Raw genomic sequence first — 22,143 nt, forward strand, 5'->3', positions numbered from 1 at the left:
GCCAAACCCCTCTTCACCATAATTTTACCCTTGCCTTCTTGCCTTTCATGATTTTGTTGGTCTTCTATTATTTGTCATTTCCATTCTACTCCATAAAAGTGCTTTGCATTGTTAGTTTATTATTTGGAATCCCAATAAAATTCATAAAAAATGTTGCTGTAATATACATACGAATAGTCTATCTTCTATTTTTACTAAAACCTAATGAGTTTCTTATTGACATTTTGGTGCTTGTCTTTTAGAGAGAATAATATAAAAGTATTTTAATCGATTTTGCGGCAGTGGCATTAACACGCAGATTTTCCTCCCAGACTTAAGGTGGCGCTGTCTACATTTGTGTCGAAATACGTTGGAATGAGGCGAGCTAAAGCCTATCAGTGTCGCACGTAGCTTTTCATCTTAGGTATCGGTTGGCAGTTGGTAAGTTGCACACTTTTACTTGCAATAAATTCATTTATTGCCAGAGAAACAAAAGGACGTTTCTGTTTTAGGTCTAACATGGTGTGAAAATATTTAAATAACACACATGAAAGTTGTGAATACCGTTTCGTCGAGGGTTAAAATAGCTAGCTTCTATTAGCTAAATTAACGGCTAGTCGTTGTTAGCTTTCTATCAGCTCGATATGTAACGGTTATTGTTGAAGAGAACGTAACATTTCAGCTTTAAACTAGCCGCAAGCAAGCTGGGTTTGATTTTCATCTTTACCAGCGTAAATTCCGTCACAGAGTCATGGGATATATTTTAACAGCTGTCCAGAGTCGAAAGCTAAAAATGGAAACGAAGACTGCCCTACCCTCGTCACCATAATGAGAGCAGAAACATAATAAGCCGCCACCATATTGAGCACATTGGTTCCTTCGTAGTATTTTACCTTGGTGATGATAAATTTAGCTTAAATTAATTACAGTAGGTGACATTTTAAATGCGCATAAAACGAGGACTCATCGCTACTGATGATGGCGATTGTGACTAATATATAGGACGTTCCTGTACAGATTTGAGTGAAAGTACAGCTGACCGAGTATGCAGTTCCTTGCGTTGGACGTGAAATAACTGGGAGTTGGAATGTTTCCTAAAATGCTTTAGTGCCCATTTTGTAACATGTTTTTGACTAACATGTTGTTGACTAATTTTAAAAGTAGTCCAGTAAAATATACGTCTGTATTTTGAAAACATGGGTATGACTGCATTCTGTATCATGAATGGTTAGGCGTCTTTTATGCTTTTTGTATGTACTCTTATTCTTTTTTTATTTTAGTTATTTTTTTATTGATTATTCTTTTATGTGATTTGAACTTTGAGTCTGCAATAAAATCTATCTATCTATCTATCTATCTATCTATCTATCTATCTATCTATCTATCTATCTATCTATCTATCTATTGTTTTTGCTAAATTAAGGCATGGTAAAAATTTATTCTTAAATTTTATTTGATATTTAAATTTAAACAATTTACTTAAAATATTGCATCTAGAAAGAATTGCATTATTTTCTTTTAAATGATGCAAAATTAAATTATGCAGATAAAAAAACATTTAAAAAGTTTGTTTTCAAGTTAGAAAGCATGGGATATTTTATAAGTCTTGGTTTTACATTGAAACTATAATGTTCAAAATATCTTTTTTTTCCTAAAGAAATAATTAATTGGAAAAAATAGTCAGTTTTATAATTTGCCTTTTCAGTTGTTAAATGTCAGTTTATTGTGAAATGCTTTTTAGAAATCAAACATGTTTTGTCTAACTAAAATTTTACAGACAAGCCCCAGTTATGTTGCTAACAAGAGTTAAAACAAAAACAAATTATGTCTCTGGTATATTTATGCTATCAAAAAGGATTCTATAACTTGCCACTTTTTAAAGCAGATTCAATGTTTTTGAGGGGAAGATGCACTCAGTAGCAGAATCCTGAGTCTAGTCCTTGAGACAAATCAGACTGGGTGTTGTAGTAGTACAACTGATAAGAGATGAGACAAGAACTTTGAGCAAAGGTTGTTACAATAGGTTTGAAAATGAATGATTTGCCTAGCTAAGATTTAGGGTGAATATTCTGATCTGCTTGCTGCCAAGGCAGCAAGAACCATTGTTCAGCTTCAGTTTATTGGAGACTGGCAGCTGAGTTAAAATTGTCTGTATTTCTTTTTAGGCATTGACTTTTCCTGTAATGAAAGACAGCACCCATCTGATTACCAGGAGAAGAAACCATAAATTAAATTATCCCAATTTTCAATGAACATTATTGTTACGTTAGCTAACATTATCCATTCTCTATCAGTTTAGTAAATTATTATGTTAACTGACTCAGGTTATTTTTTTGGTTTATTTTTAAATGTTAATACAAACATTAACATAAAAAAATAGAATAAATGTCTTTATATACCAATTAATATAAAGATATTAATTAATGTCAAAAGTGTTAAATTAAATTCACTGGAACTTGCAGATACCCAGCAGTAATGATATTCAGTTTGTACTCTGATTAATTTTTTCTGAATAGTTAACCTTTGGCAGACTATTCATTTCAAAAACACTGACAATAATTAAAAAAAAAACTAATTGACTGGTACTTTTTTTTAAAGGAAATGTTACAATTTTTGTCATTGATTTATCATTCAAACTAAAATCTAAGAGTTTCTTTGTGATAGAAGAGTCTCATTCAGTAAAGGTCTGCAATAGTCCAGTAGTATAATTTCATAATTTTTTTTATTCACCATCGGTCCATAGGTTATACACTCTCTTCCAAAGATGGTGCGAACACATTATGGACCACCACGCTTGAAGCCCAGGTAACCACTTTCAAATGATGTTGTTTTGTTTGTTTTTCTTTTGGGTATTTTGTTATATATTCGTTACTGATTATTATTCTTAAATCGAAAGGATTTAAAGTATTTGTTGCAAACCACCTTTTTATTTCTTGTTCACTATCAGACCCTATGAAGATTCTCATCGACACAATGAAGGAAGTTACAACCCAAACTCTAAGAGTCGACGAGACGACCAGAGATATCCTAACAAGTCCCCTCCTAACTGGCGAGAATCCAGAGGCAGAGGACGAGGCAGACCAGCACCAGTGGGCAGAAGGGTTCCTGAAATGGGACCTCAACGGGAGCCACGATTTAGTCACTGGAGGTCTCACAGTCAGGATTCCTTCCAATCCCACCCTCATAAAATGGACCAACATCATAGCCATCGCAGGCAGTCTCCATTGCGGCTGAACCGTACCCCTCAGCATCGCTCATCCCCTCACAGCCCTGGACACATACACCAGAGTCAAAGGGGTCCACCTTTTCACGGCCACCCTTCAGGTCACAGGTCACCTTCCCCAAGACATTTTCGTAGCCACCCAGCTGACAGGAGACCAGGATCTGCGCCTCCCTACCGAGGATCTTTCAGGGGATCCAGAAGACAGTCAATTTTTTCTCCTCGAGATCCTCATCCAAGAGAAAGAGCCTATGAACAGTCAGGTCATGGCATGAAGCGCTGGAATGAACCTGGATCGTTCTCTCATCTGCACAATGGAGAGCATCGGCCCTCTGGGCCACAGAGGAGCCCCAGAGAGGTGCCAGGGAGAGGCTCATGTACAGAGAGGTACAAGCACGAAGCACCACCCCAAGCTGGGTAAAATTATGTCAGGAGGAGGCTTGAGGTTGGCCACTTCTCCAAGTCACAGAAGTTGTAATGATGAGCTCTGCCCTGCTCCCGATTATATTAATTACATGGGATTAAATTGGGTCTGATGTAAATGGGATTAAGAGGAGCATTACTTCTGTAATTGATCTCTGAAAGTGTACCTTCCCCCTACCCGTTTCATTCTGTCATGGCTTCAAAGAGGCCTACCTTTAAAGATAAAAGTTAAACCTTCCGCGTCCCACTTAAAATGGCAATGGATCTGTCATTATAATGATTTTTCTATTGTTTGATGGATGTGCAGGTGGTCAACTCAACAAGATTCCAGGAGGCAACGCGGTCCCATGGAGAGGCAAGGCAGCAGATCCCACAGTCGAGAGAGGGCACAAGATGCCCCTCACCCGCCCGCCTACAGAGGCCCCCCATGGAAAAGCGGCCCTCCACCACCATCATCACACTACAGGAACCTTCCTGAGAGGAATGTTTCAGGACCCCGCAAGAGGAGAATATCAAACATCAGCATGCCCTCTTCAGGCCCTGAACCGTATTATGGCAACCCGAAGTACCCTAGGAGAGAGAGACCCCAGCTGATGAGTATTCCCAGGCCATTTGGTGGCCCACCGTTCTCCTTTAGGGGTAGAAGTTACCTAACCAGAGGACGGGGATTCAGAGCAGCATCTCTCATGAGGCTGAGAATTCCTCCAACTATAAGACCAAGACCTCGTTTGGGCGATATTGCTTCACGGGGCCATGTCAGCTCTGTTCTTGCCATCAGGAAGAGACGTTTCCAGATGAAGCCTGATCCCTTAAAAAACGAGGAACCGAGAAGGCTGAACCCACAACAGTCTCCATCAGAAGAGGATGACAAAGCCAGCAAATCTTCAGGAGACTCTGACACAGGAAAAGAACAGGTGGAATCACGCCGGTCGTTGAGCAAACACAGGTATGGTATTCTCCTTGTAGCACTGTTCGCAGGGGCTTGATGATGATGATGATGATTAAGAGGTCAAGAAAGAATGTGTGAAAAGGGTGCCAGCAGTGGAAAGTGAAGATGTCATGAGCTAAATTTGCAACAGCCAAAGCCACCATTATTCTGAAATGACACCCTAAACTGCGTGCTACATACGTCTCAAAATACCTACCTCTGAAGTTGGATGAAGAGAAGGTTTATTCTCCAATTACAAACCACATTGTTAAAGCTGGCTTGTCAGTCCTAACAGATGTAAAGTAACCCTATGAAGAGGAGAAATTGGGAATCCTCTCTGACCCTAAAGCCTCTCTGCATGCTGTGGAAAATTCTTCAGTCTCATTAAAAAGCCCAAACTTGCATAACTCCATTTGTGCTTGGCAAGGAGAGGACTCAGGATGATGTAACCATGACTCAAACTATCTTCTACAGCTTGTAAATTACTGGAAGTCAATCAGCCATAAATGAAGGTTTGAATAAGAGATGCATCAACATTGCTTGCTGTGCTCTGCCAGCAAGTATTCATGGCTTCTAGACACTAATCTTTCAAGAAACTGGCATGCTGGAAAAACAAATTCCCATGAGTGAGGATCAATCTGCAATTAATACCATAAGTTGAAATGTGCCCATAGCCAAGAGACAGCAAGCCATTTTAAAAGATTACAAGAAATGTTTGGAAAAATCCCATAATATGCATGCCAGTATAAGAGATTCCCAACAAGAAAAAAATGCATTCTTAATCATGACCCAATTGTCCATGGAATATGCAACAAATGCTTATGTTTAAGTGTAAAATAATAACCATGGCAAAGCAAAACTTCAATAAAAAATTGTTGACTTCTGGAATTATAGTCGTATATTGTCCTCTTGAAGAAACAAAATATCTATTTAAAGAAGAGGAAAAACAAGTAAAGGGAAGAATCGCCCAAGAAGGATCAGTAACCCAGTCCCCATTTATAAAGCTTTACCATCAGCTGATGTGTGGAAGCTTGATGTTTAACCATCAGTACCATTCAGAATTCATACATTGAAGAGGAATCGCAAAACCTACCATTTGGACTTCATATGTCATCTTTAAGATGGAGGGCTCTGCTTCTTCTGAGTTATATGAATTTCACCAGGATTTTCTCTTGCTCCATATTTTCAGATGCTCTCCAAATATTAACCATTTTGGAGCTGGATTTTTCTGCTCAACTCAGATGTTTCGAGATGCATTATTTCAACTACCCAGAGATGACCACAAAAAAAATACTCAAAGGAGAACTTACATGGCAAAAGTTTAATGGACTGTGGATAATCGACTGGACAAGTATGAGAAAACCCAAAAGAAAATTTGCAAGTCTGATGTATTTTAATTTGAGACATGGAGATGCATGCATGGGGACCACTTAACCGCACCACCATGTTGTATTTTTTTACAGAGATTTCGTATTGGTGGTCTTTTTCCATTATTCTGTACTCCACATCTTATGTGACCTAGATCTGTTCAAACAGAACGTATCATCAAGCCATATGGAAATCAATCCATTTTCATGCCGTCTAATCCAACGAAGATATAACCACCCCTCCCTGCAGAACTAAAGCCCAAGTTACTCCTATACCGTACATGACTATTCAACATAAATGAGCTTTCCAGAAGAAGAGGATGAAGAACTCTAACGAGAGTATGAACGACCAGCTTATTCCGAAGAGGAATATATTTATCGAGTGGCTTGCAAAGTCCTCAGTGAACTGTCTTGACATTCTGACTCGGAAGAAGAAATAATCAAGCTTTCCCATCTCCCTCAGATTGCAAAAGTCTTCAAGACAATTTCATTTAGACAAACATCTTTTAAGAGCCCCTGGAATGATAATCATTACTGGAGAAAACAAGAGAAACATCAAGGATTGGCTGATAAATTCATCTGATGTTCAGTGTCCAAACACCCATGCTGTGATTGTAAAAAAGGAAGATAGAAGACTTGATATGATGAAGTCCAGTACTTTAACGTCCCGCCTGGATTTGACTGCTGTAACAATTGATGAATAAATGGAGACAACTCAGATTGGTTCAGGTTACAAAAATAGGAGTAAAGAAGCATGGACATTCCTGGGTTTTTGTAAGTACCTAAGTAATGTGTGGCTTTATGACGGGGGTATTCAATTCTGGTCTGGAGCTGGGGTCCTGCAGCTTTTAGACATGTCCCTTGCCCAACAGACTTGAATCAAATGGCTGAAATACCTCCTCAGTGTGCAGCCAAGTTCTCCAGAGTCCTTCTGATTACCCGATTATTGGAATCAGGTGTGTTAAAGCAAAGACGCTTCTAAAAGTTGCTAGACACCAGACCTCAAGGACTCGTGTTGAATACCTCTGCTCTATAATAATATCTGCCTTCAAAACAGTTCTATTCTTTTCTAATTAATTGTGCATTACCTCTAAAATCCAGTCAGGGTAGTATATATTTTTTCCACTTGATTTTTTTTAAAGGCCAATAATGTTGTTGCTTGTATAAATCGGCAAAGCTAAAAGTCGACTTGTTGGTCCCTCCCCAGATCTTCTCCAATAGAGAAACGTGATCTTGTTGTTTTGTCCCACTGGCCTCCGGGACCAAGCTCGTCCAAAGACGGCTCGCCTCCAAAAGGTCAGAGCCCAAAGTCGAGAACAGGTATGTGGTTTCCATCTGTGGTCCGGAGTATTATAAAAACCAAATTTCAGTCAACAGGGTTAACATGATTTACTCAACTTTGATTTTTACACTTGAAATTTTGAGGTATTAACACTTTTTCTTTAAACTCCAGACCGCAGTTCAGATGGGGAAAGCACATCGCATAGACGCCCCTCAACCGAGTCCAGATCACCCGAAGACAGAAAACATGGATATGTGGATAAAAGAGTGTTTAGGTACCATAAATATCACATTACACATAAACTTAATTGTCTGAAATTCAGATTTGAAGTGACAGTAGCACAAATACTTTGCCGTTTTTATTAATTAAAATCTCAACAGTGTGTAATAAGTTTATCAATAAAAGTTCACTAATCGTCTTAATTAGTAAATCATCTACCTGTTTGTAATTTCATCTCAGTATAAATCCAGCTATTTGTTAAAGAAAATGAGAGAACGATGAGTATCATGAAGCCCAAGGAACACAGCAGGTCAGGGATAAAGTTGTGCAGAAAGTGGCCTAGCTGCAAACTGGACTTTTCACCTACTCTGATCGTCTGGAAAATGTGAACTTTAGTCAAAGAAGCAGCTAGAGCTCTGCAGAGATCCAGAGTTTAGATGGGGAAAATTTGTAGACTCACCCACTTGAATTGTTTCGTTTTGTTATTTTGACCTTTACGAAAGAAGCACAACAAGAATACCATCACCCTAAGAAAACGATAACACTTTTTGTTTGCTGTGACCGTATTGGAGACAAGATGAACATGGAAGAAGGTGTTCTGGTCAAACTCTTTAACCTACGTGGAAAACTACCTTATGCTTGAAAACAAACTTTGTCTGTCCGAACTTCAGCTATTTTACTAAGAAGCGTGGACAGAAAGTTCAGTCTAGATGTAGAAAGTTGAAGAGAGACCTGAAGAACGTCCAGCTGTAATTGCACTAAGAGGAGCTCTAAATACATGTTCACCACATACATCTCAGGTCCATTTGTGAAAAAAATATGAAGCCATGTATTTCTTTCCCCATTCTCTGATGTGCTTTACTTTGTGTTAATATGCTTACAAATAATGCAACCATAATTATTTTATGTCATTGTAACTAAATAGAAATGATTCATTTCAACATCTGATCATTATTTATTTTTCCAGACCCGACAATGTGATGCATGACAGACCTGAAAGACCGTCTTTCAGGAGACCAGGACCAATACAAGTAAGCGAATAAAGGCTGAAGCAGACAATTTTTACATATTTTAGCTTGACTGGGTAAGATTTTTTTTAAAGTCCTTTGGGGTTAAAAGTGGCAAGGGCAGCAAACAAACAAACACCAAAAAGAAAAAATCAGACAGGATCCAAGTTGCAGAGCACATAATTTTTTTTATTTATTATACATTTTAAAAATGATTTTTCTTACATTGGGATTCCCTCTTCTCAACCAACAGTGTTAAGGGTGTGCTTCCATGGCAACATATGGTCAGGTGACCTGAAAAAGATAGTGATGAGCAAAACATCTTAAAGTTAATTTAATAAACTAATCATCAAGGTTTAAACCTTTCCTCAACACTAATTAAAATAAAAGCATTTATAAATTTAATTTTGTTCATAGAAAGCACAAGAAATACATCAACTGTTAGTGAGGTGGTGAATGCCTCACAATAGTAATTGTTGAATTTAGCCATGTAAAGAATTGTGTAAATGTATATGCTCACTTTCTGCTATTACAGCGGCCGAGGATCCCTGGTGGTTCAAGGAATACGGGCCCAGACATGTCGGAAAATATCAGAAGACCTCTGATGGTATGTGGAACTCTTGACTGTTTGCAGATCTTTGACTTCCTGTTTAAATATCTAGAAAGGTCATAAATCTCCTCGACTAATAATTGGATTTCTTTATTTCTTTAAAAGGAGACTTTAGTGCCGCGTCCTTTTCCGAATCAGAGACCAGTGTTCAGGAAAAGCTACAGCATCGTGTCTAAATACCGCAACATGAGGGTGATGCGTCAGCGTGCGCCTTACGGCAGAGGACCCAACCAGCAGCGCTAGCGACAAACTGGTGAGTTATGCAAATTTCAATACACTTTGGTATTAAAATATTTTTGTATTTTGTGTTTAGATAAGAAATATCTAGCAAGTAAATTCCTAATGATTGTATTCAGTTAAACTGTATTCTGCTTTTTTTTTTTTTTTTTTTTTTAATTTATATATAGGCACCAAATAGTGATTGTGGAGCTTAGAAACACTGAAACCTCCAGTACAGAACTGCTCTGTCAAGGTGGACTGCACAAACCTGTCCAGCTTCACCTCATACCTGATCAGCTTGTATGTTGTGAAATTGTTCCTTCTAAGATGTTGTCCCTGGTGTTTCATTCGCTTCATTTAACTACTGCTGTACTCAGTTTTACAACGTTTTTAACTGTTACCTATTTTTTAAAAATATATATGTATGTATATGTGTGTGTATATATATATATATATATATATATATATATATATATATATATATATATATATACACATATATGTGTGTGTGTGTATTATGGTTTGGGAACGTTTGCTTTAAAAGTCCTTGTAAGTCCTGGTTTTACTTCAAATATGCTATTTTTTTTGCTTACAAGCAGCAATCAAACATTTACTTTGATATGTGACTTTATAAACTTGTACTGATCATGTCAGATTCACTAAATAAAACTAGAAATGTAACTGTTTTTTTTCACAAATCTGTTCGATATGGACTTGATAGATCAGTATTACTTTGTTTACAAAATAAAATAAAGCTCAAAGTGGGCATATTATTCACTCTTTCCTGTCTGAATAGCATGTCTTGTGTTTTTTTTTTTTAAAGTGAAATTTGTGATTTTTATATTAACCATTCAATCTAATTTACTTATAAAGTTTCCATTCACATCAAATATTGTTCAAGACACCTTCATAAACAGATCCCATTTCTGTACAGTATTTTTTCAGACTAATATCGGACTTGTTGGCCAGTATGTAAAGTTACATCTGTGGCAGGAATCTAACTACGCCTCATCCTGATCTCAACATATGTAACTGTAAAGGAAGATCTCAGCATTTATACAGGTGTGTGAGGATTTTGAGAGAACATTAGTAAACGGACGGCATCATAAAGATCAAGGAGCACCGCAATATAAGAAAAAGTGAAGAAATTTCAAACAATTAGGTTATAAGACATTTTACCTCATCATGTGCCAATAAAATCAAAATCTGTTTATGTGGTGACAATGAAAAAGTTATACGAATTCAGTTTCACAAGACGCTATTATTTAAGGTTGCTCACATTGGGTGATGCAATTGACCTAACTTTTATGAGACGGTGAAGTGCAGCCTGCTTCCTTATCATTTTAAGTACATTAAAATAAAAATTGGGGTGTTTTTATTTCATAGAGTTTTTAAAAGGGAACACTGTCGATGCAAGATGCTGATACAGCTGTGGAAACAATTAGGAGTCCACTGCACTGAACCTGAATAAGGTTCAGTGCAGATTGAACCTGATTATTCCCAGCAAAATAATTTCTGAACTCTTCCTGAGTTAAAACATTAGTATTGTTGTTTCTAAAAGAATATGAACTTGTTTTCTTTGCATTATTTGAGGTCTGAAAGCACTGCGTCTTTTTTGTCATTTTGACCATTTCTCATTTTCTGCAGATAAATGCAAAATTTTTGCTTGGGATTTCAGAGACATGTTGGTAGTTCATAGAATAAACGAACAATGTTCATTTTACTCAAACACATACCTATAAAAAGTAAAATCAGAGAAACTGATAATTTTCGGTCTTAATTTTTATAAACATGCTTTTTGCTTTTCCCTGAAAAATAGAACTGCAGTTTCAGTTCATATTAAACCACATAACAAAATAGCCTCTTACAATTTTTAGGGGGAAAAATTAGCGTCAGTATCTCTAGACTAAAATCTAATCATCACTGTTGGTCTCTCAGTCCGTGGGAGCCATTGCCCCCAGCGCCACCCGCCCCCTCTCCCCCCCATCCCATGATATTTGTTGCCCTGCTCTAAACTTAGCTGTGACAGAACCACTCCTCATCACAACATGCATTGGAGTACAAAAGATGGGATCAAGTTTCCTCAGATGCTGCTGCATATCAGTCGTGACGCAGTAAAAAAATAAGGTGAGTGTGTGCTCGGGGTTCTTCATTGCTCTCGCTGACTGTTTAGCTCAATTAGTTTGAAATTCGTTTCTGCATTAAAGCCAACGTTTGTTACTCATCTGTTCAGCCTTGTGGTATGAGGAACAGCTGCTTCTACAGTCACGCCGGCATTTAGATTCTACTACTCTGATGAACTAATGGTCCCAAATGGAGTTGTTTGCTCTTTAGTGGACTGGGAAGAATTTCTACATCCAAGAAACATCAAACTTGACGTGAGGCTGCACTGATTTCTGCATGTTTCTTCTCTGCTCACTCGCTCTCGCCTGTCATTTGGAGATGTAGTCCAGCCATGCTTTTTTTCTGCTTGTGCTCAACTGTGATATGATGGGCAGCTATAACTCAGCGCTCGTTCCTGGTAAGCCATGCAACTATGGACTGAAACTTTTGAAATACTTTCTTTCTCTTCAAGGAGACTTTTGTTATTTGTCCTCTGTTTCTCTCAAAGACGCAGAAGAGTTTGATTCCATTGTATGGTCGAGTCTGAACGAGCAGAGAGCTCCTGCTGCAGATGAGACGCTACAGTCAGAGCTCCGTTCTCTGGGAAGTATAAAATTAAGACAAGTGTTTGCGTTGTGCTGCAACGCCGCTCTCAAAACTTGCAGCCCTGTTTGAAAAGTGTGTCTGGTGTGTTTGTGTTCCCACTGTCCTTGGGATAAATTTAGCTTTCCTGAGCCGCCTCATTCACACACAGACATGTATTGCAGCTGAAGATATCTACCTTGGCTCCTTACTTGTGACAAAGGCACTTACTTTCCCCCCCAGAAACAGATGAGTTCTGTCACAGAAATTAATAACTTGACCAGAATCGAAATTCTCTTCGGCGACTTTATTGAAGACAAACTGAGACAATGTCTCTTCAGTTTGGATTAAGTAAATATTGGTTGTCTTAAAGTGGTGTGAAAGGCTTTAAAATAAATCAATCTGAGCACAATCTCAGACATGAAATCCAACCTTTACTTTGAGTACAATTATTAGGAAAGGGAAAAATCTCACATTAAGGATTGTTTTAAACAAGATTACAACACTTATTCGCACCCCTGCTGGTAATACTGGTATCTAACGTTTCAAGCACATTTCACATGGTTATGTTTGTCATGGTAGGACAGGAGAAGCTTTTTCCTGTTACACCGCCTAAAATAAGGTGGCATTTACTGGTTTTATTGCCTTTTTCTTTGCTTCTGCTCTATTCTTGAGAATTTTTTTCTTTAAAAATGCTGTCATACTCATCTTCCTGTGTGTCAGTGTGCTGAAAAATGCATGACATGAGGATCTAAATTGATTGTGTCCAAACCTTTTGCGCTGCAAGTCCATCATTTCCAAGTTGAAAGTCATCAGCATCCATATATATATTTTTTTACAATTAAAAACACAAATGAATTAATTTTGAATTCTTTCCCTTTATGCTGCTCTGACATAAATTGATTAATAAAAAATATTGTTGAATATTTGTGGGCCAGCTTATTATGACATTAAATGAAAGCAAGAAAACATGGCTAATGAAAGTGGTAATTATTATTGAATAAATTAGCTTAAGCATCCTGCATGGTGAAGTGAGTGAACAACCTGCGTAGTGTCAGACGTGTTTTTGTGTAGTTCAGTCGCAGTTAGGTGGATCCTGTTGCGGCATACTTTTTTTATCTTTCTCATTTTGAAGAGTGGCTGAGAAAATTTGATTCTCCATTGGATACATATATGTTTCCCTCACATGTATGCTATGAGAATTGCTAGCGGTGCCAACAATTGTGATTTAGTTAAAAACATTGCTTTCATAGTGTATGATTCCACCTGAAAGCAAGTATTCACAGTACAGGTTGGATCTTTTTTTATGTTCAGACTTCCTGTGGTATCAAATGTCAAATTTATTTTAAAGCATTTTGCACAATCAGATGGGCAAATAATCATGGAAGCCGTTGTATGTAGCAGAAAACTCAAACTAGACTTTATTTACAGGTAACATTTATGATTGAGAAGGAAAGAAGAGAAAACCAAAGTGAAACAATGAATTCCTCAGCAAATGAAGAGAGCACTCAGGAAATAAGTCAGAATTGTTCCCCACTTCAAGTGAGTCCTAATGGGATGCTGTTTATTGATTACTTATTACACAGACTGGAAAATTAAGTGTAATTTTGATTTGCCGTTTTATGTCCCGAAGGCTGCAGACAAGAACATGTCGAAGGAGTCTTTCTCCTCGCTGCTGCCGAAGGCTCTCTCTGCTGTGCTAAATCCAGCAGTGCCCCCAACCCTCAACTCAGATCCCCGACCAAGAAGCCCAGAGAAAAATATCAAGCCAAATGTTGAACAGCTGCAGGCCGAGTTAAAAGACCTCCGGGACCAGTTTGAACAGATGAAGAGTCAACACAAGTAGGACTAAACAATTTTTACAGGCATTTTGGCAATTCAATTTACTTTAATGCAAATGTTACCTTAACAGTTAGCAGTAGGCCTAAGTAATGCATTGTATTTCTTAAATACTTAGATACCTTTATTGTCAAGTGCTCAGAACAACATACATTTGAACTGTTTTTGAACTTTTTATTTAAAACTAATCTTTTGTTTCAGCAAAGAAATTAAGCTGCTGATGAATGAGCTTGATGAGGAGAAGAGGATTCGCTTAACTCTACAGGTAGAAGTACATCTTAGTCTGTAAATAGTTTCTTTAATGAAACTGAAATTAGGTTTGAAGTAATAATACCTAATATCTGTTACTGTGTCTTTCTTTGATTAAGATGGAAATCCAGCGGATGAAGAAACACATGTCAAAATGAACAAGAAGGATTGGATCAAGGGCAAGGGTTTCTGTTGTTACATAGGCTTTATGTAACTTTTTAAAGAAACTGACCATGAAAATAATCTTTTTCGTGCTTTTTTTTTAAAGGAAAATGGACAGTTTATTATTTCTTTGCTAATGTAACCAATGTTGTGATGTGAGGAAGGTGCTTATTATATTTTTGTTTGTAGCAAGATCAAATAAAAGCATTCATTCAAACACAGAAAAATATTTTTTGCCATCATAAGATGAAACGGAGAAAGTAGTTAAACCAGTATTGATGGAGAAGAAGCTGGACTGAAATAGTCTTTCTGATGCGCTACCAGCAGCTTATTTGTCAGCCAATGTCAGTCAGTGGCATCCTAATACGAAGTTAGAATCCTGGTGAAGCTATCAAAGGAAACGAAGAAATGAAGAAACATTCACTTAATATAAAATATAATAAAGTATAAATTAAACTCAGAGGTCAGATATTTTTAATGAGAAAATAAAAATGCATTTAGTTCGACTTTTTAAAAGTGAAACATGAATGTAGTCCTGGTTTTCTTTATATAAAATATTTATGCACACCCTGTACAACTATGTAGTATTTTTTTTCCTTTGAAATAAATATACAGTTTACAGAATATGTCACATTTTATTTGTTTGTTTATTTTTTCCTTTTAGAAAACTTGAGTGACCGAGTGGCGCCTTTTCATTTGGGATGCTTATTAATTTCCCAACCAGTCCTTAAAGAAACTGAGGAACCAGAGGACTCTTCCTCATGAAAGTTCTTGATTCAGGGTTCAGCTCGATTTCAGGACGGCGTCTATGCACATGGAATAGGCCTGAATGTGAACTCTTTCTTATTAACAAGAAGAATGTCGTAACGACAAAGAGGCCTGCAAGATAAAAAAAAAAAAAAAGCTACTATGAATTTGGAGACAAAAGTAAAACATAATTTTTTTGAACGGACACAGTTAAAATGTTCTAAAATCTATAAATATTGCGTACTTCGTTTTGTGATCCAGGGGTGTGAGACGGATTCCCAGGACCCGAAGCTTGCTATTGGAATTACACCCGACTCCGGAGTAGTATTTGACAGAGACTGTTTTCACTGGCTGAATGTTTCTAGCAAACATGGCAAGCATTGTGGTCTTTTTGTCCTTCGTGAACTTGATTGCTTTACTGGTTAAAAAGAAAGAAAGAAACACACAGACATAAGAAGTTATGGAAGAATTTTTGGACTTGATTTTTGGGCAGCACTGGGAGTATGAAAAAAGAGGCCTTACTGTTCAATGATTGCCGCTGATTCATGAGTACCGTCACTGATATTAATATCCATGTATCCCTTCTGTTCCTTCTGATTCCAAGTCGTCACATCTACTCTGTAGTTTGTCACTGAAAGAGCAGAACGTATTTATGCAAAATTATTTCAAATACTAAACCAAATACTAAACTACTTTTTTGTTGTCATTTTGCTATAGTACTCGTGTTATGGTTTATTTATTGTGGACAACATCTGTGGAGAGTGGAAACATACAATGCTGCTGACAGAAAAGCAGTAACCTAGAAAACTTTGTTTAATTCGTTTCTCTGTTTTATGTTGTGGAAAATGCAAAAAACTACATATATTGCAGAAAACCCACACATCCTTTTGTGACTGTTGTTTTGCTGCTTTCAGCAATGTGCAGGAATGTGCAGGAACATTAAAATGTATTTCTGCCGTTGATGAAAGTCTTTGTGCTGCCACTAGGTGGGGACGCAAACAAAATCGTGCAGATTCAAATCAGATTTTTATAAGAGGTGCATCTCTGTAAATTAGAATGCATTTGAAAAATCAAATGTTTATTCATTCCTTATAGAGTGATGTATTTAAAATACTTATTTATTCCCAGTTTGATGGTTGTGGCTTAAAGAAAATCAAAATCAAAATGTAGCTTCTTACAAAATATATATCTGATGTAAAATAGACACAAGAATTTGAGTACAAAAGTGGTATAGCATGGTCTTTGTAATCACATGAAACACTGCTGAATTGAGGGTTGCCCTGCAAACTATTAATGTGACCCTCCACAGTAAAGGTAGGTCACCAAGGGTCATTGTTAAAGAAATTGCTTACAGAATTAAGTACACAGGCTTGACAATGTAGCTTGGAAAAAAAAATCAGACATTTGGTTTGTTACAGTGCCTTCTTCACCCTCAAATATTAAGAAACAATTACTTGTTGGGGGACTGGGCTAAGGGAAAAAAATGACTGGACTCTTAGTGACCCAGTCATTTTTTTAGTTGAAGGCAAATTTTGCATTTCATTTGTAAAACTATTCCAGAATCTGGGTGTGGAGCGGAGAAGCACAAAATCCAAGCTGGTTCAGATTGGGGGAGCCATAATCTCCTGGTATTGATTAATCAGTGAATCAATACCAGCTCAGCCATTTACCAAGTTATTTTAGAGCATGCCACACTTCCGTCTACTGAGATGGTGATTTGAGAAAATAATTTATTTTTATTAACTGTAACCTGGTTATAAAAACAAACTCAAATAAACATAACAAATATACCTTTCTCTATTAAATATGATTATCCATTTTGCTAAACAACATTTTTTCTGTGACATTCTAATGTACTTACATGCACCCTTTTCATATGATAAAGCATTGTTTTCCATCATTCTAGTTATTCTGCTAAATACTAAAATTACTTACAGCAGTATGGAGAGTGTGAGTTTGTGTTAAAGTAGAACTTTGTTTGGTTCGATTGATTGAGGACGTCCTTCCACCGTATAACATCGTAGCCTGATTTGAGTACAAACATATGCATCAGTCTAAATGTTAAGCACAGTGTACACACACTGTTGTGTACCAGTACAGCAGTAGAACAACATAGGTGTAAGTTCATCAATAAAACCACCAACCAAAGACAGGACAACCAGCTTCACCAAAGCGGTCACAGCTCATGCATCTTCCATCCAGAAAATCTTCATAGGAGGAACAGGGGAATGCTCGACTGGGGCATGAATCATTTATAGTGTCCATGAAAAGGAACACTGACCTCTGGTGGTCACATTTGAAGTAGCCACCGGCTGTTTAAGGGTTAATGAAGGGAAATATTGTCATTTTAAAATCACAGCTCACTGTTCAGCAGCAGATGTTGGCCAGTCCCTCAAACCTTACGTGATAGCACAGTCTTCGGACAGCCAGGCTGATCTGTTCCTCCGTTAGGATAGAAATCAATGTGGCCCAATGGTGCCCTGAAGCCCAGAACTGAAAACCAATAGGACATATAACATATAAACATCACTATAAAGACACATTTGAAAGAAAAGAAAAAAAAAACATCACTTAAGATTTTAAGGCAACAATTAAACCGGCTGACAGTCGATGTCTGTGTGCAGCGCGTCGACAAACTGAGCGTCTGTCGGGTCCAGTCGCTGTTCTGGAGGTTTGTCAGTGAACGTAGGTCCGGCAGGATCAAGAGCTGCAAAGATCACATCAGTACAAACCAGACAGAAAATAGTTTAGAGGTAAATGTACAGAATATGTGCAGCATATTGCACCAAAACAGGCTGTACCATTGTTGTACAGGTTCTTTTTCAGAAACACATGCATACTAATGAATCTATCAGGACTTCAGTCTAAAGGCTTGATATTCTGAAAAACGTGCATTAAAGATTACCTACAGAAGAGACTTTACCTATTTCATTCACTTAGTTGTTAAAACTCAGTTGTTGCAACCAAGTTTCAGATTGTTTGCAGGTTTTGTTTTCACTTCATCTTGGCTCGTGTTTATCTCACCCTCAATCAAACTGACATAAAATCATGTCCTGACATGTAAAACTTGCCTGTTATTCTTCCGATTGAACTGTTCAGTTTTGCTCCCACAAAACCGGAAATGTGGGCTCCAAGACTGACTCCAATCAAGTGAATCGAGCTTAGAGAAGCGCCGTGCTCCTGAAACAGAGTTTTTAAAAAAGTTCAACAAAGTTGTCAAGGATGTTGTTCTCTCCAGGCACAGCAGATTTGGTTATAGAGGATCAGAGACACTTTGTACCTGCATTATTTTAATGAAAGCTGTGAGGTTGTCTGCCACTTCGTATGTTTTCTCAACCACCTTAAAATAATTAATATTAGCAGCTCCATGGTTCCAGTCCACTACCACAACATTCATGTCTTGCCTGTCCAAAAGCCACTTTGTGAAGTTGCTCAACCACAGTGGGGGAGATCCCGTGGGCCGATAGCCGTGGATGATGAAGGTGGTGGGGTTGGACATGTTAAACTCGGGATGCTCTGCCAGGTTGGTGTGGGACAGGACGATACCACAGTTGACATCGTCCCTGGTGTAAAGCAGCAGCTTGATTTTGAGGCTTGTGCCGATGATGGAATGAGTTATGTCTAGATCTGTGAATTTCCCACATCTTTGGTCTGGGGATCCTAGTAAAAACAAGCAAAGAAAAAAATTAAAGACGATAAGATTTTATTTCAGGAGATCTTGATATGTTTGATCATGTATGACTCTTAGTATTTAGCTACTTTGTAAGGTGATTCTCTGATTTCAGTGCCTTTTGGGGTCTATGGTTACTTAAAAATCTACCACAAAAAATTGTGTTTTTGAACACTGCATCTATTGAAGGACTCTTTGAACCTCCAAGAAAATATGTCTCCCCACCTAATGCATGAAATCCCAAACATTAATACAAATTTCTTTGCTGCTCAGGTTGCTTTAAATTCAACCCCGTAACGGGACTATTTCATTCCTCTATAAGTATAACTGCATAACAAAATTAAATGAATTCTTCCAGTTCCTTTGACATCACCTGTCCCTTGATTAAAATAACTAATTGTAAGTATATTTGATTTGTTTCTGTATCATAATAATTAGACTGATAAGTAGAATATGGCAACTTGATGTAAAAGCGCTTCTCATAAATCATGAAAATACACTTAAAAACAAAAATTACATCAGGCTTTTTTATGTTTTTGAATCATTCTTTAAACTTTGCATACAGTCCAACAAATATTACTCTAATATTTGCTGTTATTATATAAAAAATTTACAGTAATGCATCGCTTTACAGGGTTGAACCCATTGTAAAAGTTGACCAGACTGTTATGGGGTTGAACCCACTGCCTGGCTTAACAATAGTCCAACGTTCAACCCCGTAACAAAACCGCCATTTTTGTAACGTTACGGGGTTGAAGATTTTCACTAAAAGTTGCCATAAGTTCACATCAGCTAGGGTATGGAGCAACATATGATATGATGAAAACAAGAAATTAATATGCGTTTCAAAGACCATTACCATTACCATTTACTTTTTCCAAAACAACAATAAATATCATTTATTGTTGTTTTGGAAACAATCATACATCAGCTACTTTGTAGCTGATGTATGGTGCTTAGTATTTAGCTACTTTGTGGCTGATGTATGATGCTTAGTATTTAGCTACTTTGTGGCTGATGTATGATGCTTAGTATTTAGCTACTTTGTAGCTGATGTATGATGCTCCACATTGTGGTGGCAGCATCATAGATTTATTTTTAGTAGAGTCCAGGAAGCTGGTTAGAAATGTTGGATGCTACAGATTTGTAACCGGACTAGAGGTACTTCTTTCAGCAGCAAAACAAGACAATCATATAATGGAGGATACAAATGCATGTCACAATTTTCAGATTTTTCATCGTAAAAATTCTCAGTCATACATCTCTCTGCTTCTTTTTCACATGTATTTACTACTTTGTATTCGGTTATCAAGAAACGTCACAGTAGAACACACAAACATGTGTAGTTGCAATGTGAACAGGTGAGAACAACCCAAGAAGTATGAATATTTTAATTTTAGGTGTAGCTGTAGGCATAAATACTTCTGCCTCAGGACAAATAGCCCTGCATAACAATTCATGTACCACAGCAAAATAACAGCATCGGCCTCAACACACTGACAGAGCAAAGTGCATAAAACTTTTGAAAGATCTTACAAAAAAATACCTATTCCACTTGAAGTGATTAAAATGTTTATGTTTGTGGTTTTCTCATTGGCCTTTGCAAATGAACTTGCCTCTTCTTATTTGCTGAGACAGAACAGTTGGGAACTTTTAGTCACATTGTCAGTTATCTTGCGCAACAGTAGTACGACTCCTTTATTCCCCGGAAAAAGAGCTGTATAACCACAAATCAAGGCCATTGCAACAAGAAGGCACATTTTTCTCAAGAAATCTCAGTGCCACAGCTGTGGCTGCTTAACTTATGATACACATAAGGTCAAAAATCAGCATGAGTGTGGTTTTGTGTTTAAATATCGTCCACAGTCAAAGGTATGATGCTAAGACTTGTGTTAATCATTTCTGTGTCATGTTGCACACTACCTTTGCATAGTTGAACTGTTATCAGCAGGAAAGGTGTCAGACAAGACCACAGAAACATGTTGAGCTGCAGCAGGTGAAATCTAGAAGGATAGAAACACTGATATTAAAAATAATCTGATATAAACAATTTAAGCATAACTGGGTATTTAATATATCATAAAACCACAACTGTTGTTTAAGTGATTGTTTTATCCTCTCAGACAGATACAGAGGGAAGGCAAGAGCTGCCTCTCTTATCTAAGTACTCCTTCATGTAATTAAAGCAAGGACAGGAACATAAAATGTATTACTTATTTACAGTGGGAGTGCAGCTTAGGCAACCTAAGGACAAAGAAATCAGTTTAATTAACGGTCTCCACCCACAGTGATCATCACAGCCAATGACAGCTGAAACTGACAGCTTCAGTTTCTCCTGCCTGTATTCCCTGGCTTTTAAAACTCTGGTTTTCTCACCAACAACTGACACCACATATTGAGTGACTATTCCCTGCTCTCACTAGATTCATTCCTGATGGGAAGTGTTGTTTTTAAACCTTACCTTTAGCTGTGGTGTTCTCTGGAGAGCTGTGTCAAAGGTTCAGAGCGCTGCTCTGTTTTGATCTCCATATATTTACTCCAGGAAGTGAGAGGTGGAACAGTAGAGCAATATTCCCGCCTGGCAACTTGTCTTTGTGAGATAACCACACCCCTTTCCGAGGATTATTATGCTTAAAGGTGAAAAAAATACCTATGAAGTCAGTCTTGGTTTAAACTGGTTCTGTGAGTAGTTTTGTAGGTTTTTTTTAGCTACAATGATTTGAAACCGCTCAAAGAAAAAACGGTAAACAGCATAAAATGCATTTATAAAACAGATTTTATACGAAGCCAAAAATGAAACTGAAAATTATAGGGGCTGTCCAAAAGACAGAGCTTCACTATACCAATATTATACTGTATTTAATTAATGTAAGAATTGTCTCACAATTTGCTACAGTACTGGCAATTACAGGTTAAACTTGCTTGAAAAACTGAATGACGCCTTTAAGGTGTGCCAATCCTTTCCTTGTCCTTCAGAAGGAATGATTTAATGTGGGGTAGCAAAAATGAATCACTTATGAACGGCACACTTGGTAATGTACCACTTCTTTACCCACCCACGTTCAAAACCTAACACGTAATGTCAAAATAACATGAAAAAAGTACGTTATTTCCAACATGTGTTGTGGTGTTAGTATTTGTAGTTTCCCTGCTTTACAAATTCTTTAAGGATTCCTGTTTTTCTTGAAAATCTCCCTTTGGAGATCCCCTAGCCTGTAGTTGTTTCTAAGCACACATCCCACTCACTTCTTTGAAATGGATGAGTTCTAAGACGGATTTATGAGCAGGTCCCGAAAGGGAAGTGGTAGCAACACCAGACATGCCAAACACCAGCTACCAGTTGAATGACTTGTCAGTATAGATCACAAGACTATAAAAACAAAGACGTGCCCCAGCTGAATTGATATGACTCTACACCAAACATGGATGTAAGACGGCTTGGGACTTTATTATATCAACAATACACTGAGAGCACTCATGGAGACCATGGATAAATGTTCAATGAAACTGGGGCCAATTTAGCAGAGCACCGACACA

The 22,143-nt window shown here is 37.5% G+C and overlaps 3 protein-coding genes across 4 annotated transcripts; 2 read left to right on the plus strand and 1 right to left on the minus strand.

Annotated features, from left to right (window-relative positions):
• Positions 1–334: 334 nt before the first annotated feature.
• On the plus strand, positions 335–10,047 carry LOC106921885 (uncharacterized). Its single transcript, XM_014993889.2, has 10 exons — positions 335–420; positions 2,723–2,784; positions 2,927–3,586; positions 3,930–4,568; positions 7,125–7,237; positions 7,371–7,473; positions 8,386–8,449; positions 8,961–9,032; positions 9,141–9,288; positions 9,443–10,047. Exons 2-9 carry the CDS (start codon positions 2,744–2,746, stop codon positions 9,276–9,278), a joined length of 1,830 nt encoding a protein of 609 aa, XP_014849375.1. The 5' UTR covers positions 335–420; positions 2,723–2,743; the 3' UTR covers positions 9,279–9,288; positions 9,443–10,047.
• Positions 10,048–10,983: 936 nt separating this feature from the next.
• Positions 10,984–14,813, plus strand: LOC106921857 (SH3 domain-containing kinase-binding protein 1). 2 transcript variants are annotated; one of them, XM_088012653.1, is made up of 6 exons: positions 11,640–11,775; positions 11,866–11,981; positions 13,371–13,481; positions 13,573–13,781; positions 13,980–14,043; positions 14,147–14,813. In XM_088012653.1, the coding sequence occupies exons 1-6, from the start codon at positions 11,742–11,744 to the stop codon at positions 14,183–14,185; spliced, it is 573 nt and encodes a 190-aa protein (XP_087868779.1). In that variant the 5' UTR covers positions 11,640–11,741; the 3' UTR covers positions 14,186–14,813. The 2 variants fall into 2 exon arrangements, with proteins under 2 accessions (XP_087868778.1, XP_087868779.1); XM_088012652.1 differs by lacking the exons at positions 11,640–11,775; positions 11,866–11,981 and adding an exon at positions 10,984–11,632.
• On the minus strand, positions 14,805–21,202 carry lipia (lipase, member Ia). The gene is made up of 11 exons (XM_014993809.2): positions 21,068–21,202; positions 20,530–20,609; positions 18,217–18,596; positions 18,008–18,116; positions 17,542–17,643; positions 17,340–17,429; positions 17,081–17,248; positions 16,872–16,961; positions 15,459–15,567; positions 15,181–15,354; positions 14,805–15,068 (listed from the first exon to the last, which is right to left on the minus strand). The coding sequence occupies exons 2-11, from the start codon at positions 20,585–20,587 to the stop codon at positions 14,996–14,998; spliced, it is 1,353 nt and encodes a 450-aa protein (XP_014849295.2). The 5' UTR covers positions 20,588–20,609; positions 21,068–21,202; the 3' UTR covers positions 14,805–14,995.
• Positions 21,203–22,143: the final 941 nt, after the last annotated feature.

The sequence above is a fragment of the Poecilia mexicana genome, unplaced genomic scaffold (assembly GCF_051168715.1).
Source record: "Poecilia mexicana isolate PSO_F unplaced genomic scaffold, ASM5116871v1 scaffold_14, whole genome shotgun sequence".
Taxonomy (NCBI): domain Eukaryota; kingdom Metazoa; phylum Chordata; class Actinopteri; order Cyprinodontiformes; family Poeciliidae; genus Poecilia; species Poecilia mexicana.

Bases quoted from the DNA above. Each gene is read 5' to 3' on its own strand.
- LOC106921885 (XM_014993889.2), top strand. From the start codon at position 2,744: ATGGTGCGAACACATTATGGACCACCACGCTTGAAGCCCAG. The intron at 2,785-2,926 runs GTAACCACTTTC...GTTCACTATCAG, and splicing joins CCACCACGCTTGAAGCCCAG to ACCCTATGAAGATTCTCATC. The intron at 7,474-8,385 runs GTACCATAAATA...TTATTTTTCCAG, and splicing joins GTGGATAAAAGAGTGTTTAG to ACCCGACAATGTGATGCATG.
- LOC106921857 (XM_088012653.1), top strand. From the start codon at position 11,742: ATGATGGGCAGCTATAACTCAGCGCTCGTTCCTG. The intron at 11,776-11,865 runs GTAAGCCATGCA...TTTCTCTCAAAG, and splicing joins TAACTCAGCGCTCGTTCCTG to ACGCAGAAGAGTTTGATTCC. The intron at 13,782-13,979 runs GTAGGACTAAAC...CTTTTGTTTCAG, and splicing joins CAGATGAAGAGTCAACACAA to CAAAGAAATTAAGCTGCTGA.
- lipia (XM_014993809.2), bottom strand. From the start codon at position 20,587: ATGTTTCTGTGGTCTTGTCTGACACCTTTCCTGCTGATAACAGTTCAA. The intron at 15,568-16,871 runs GTAAGTAATTTT...CTGCTCTTTCAG, and splicing joins CTCACACTCTCCATACTGCT to TGACAAACTACAGAGTAGAT. The intron at 15,069-15,180 runs GTACGCAATATT...TTTATCTTGCAG, and splicing joins CCCCTGGATCACAAAACGAA to GCCTCTTTGTCGTTACGACA.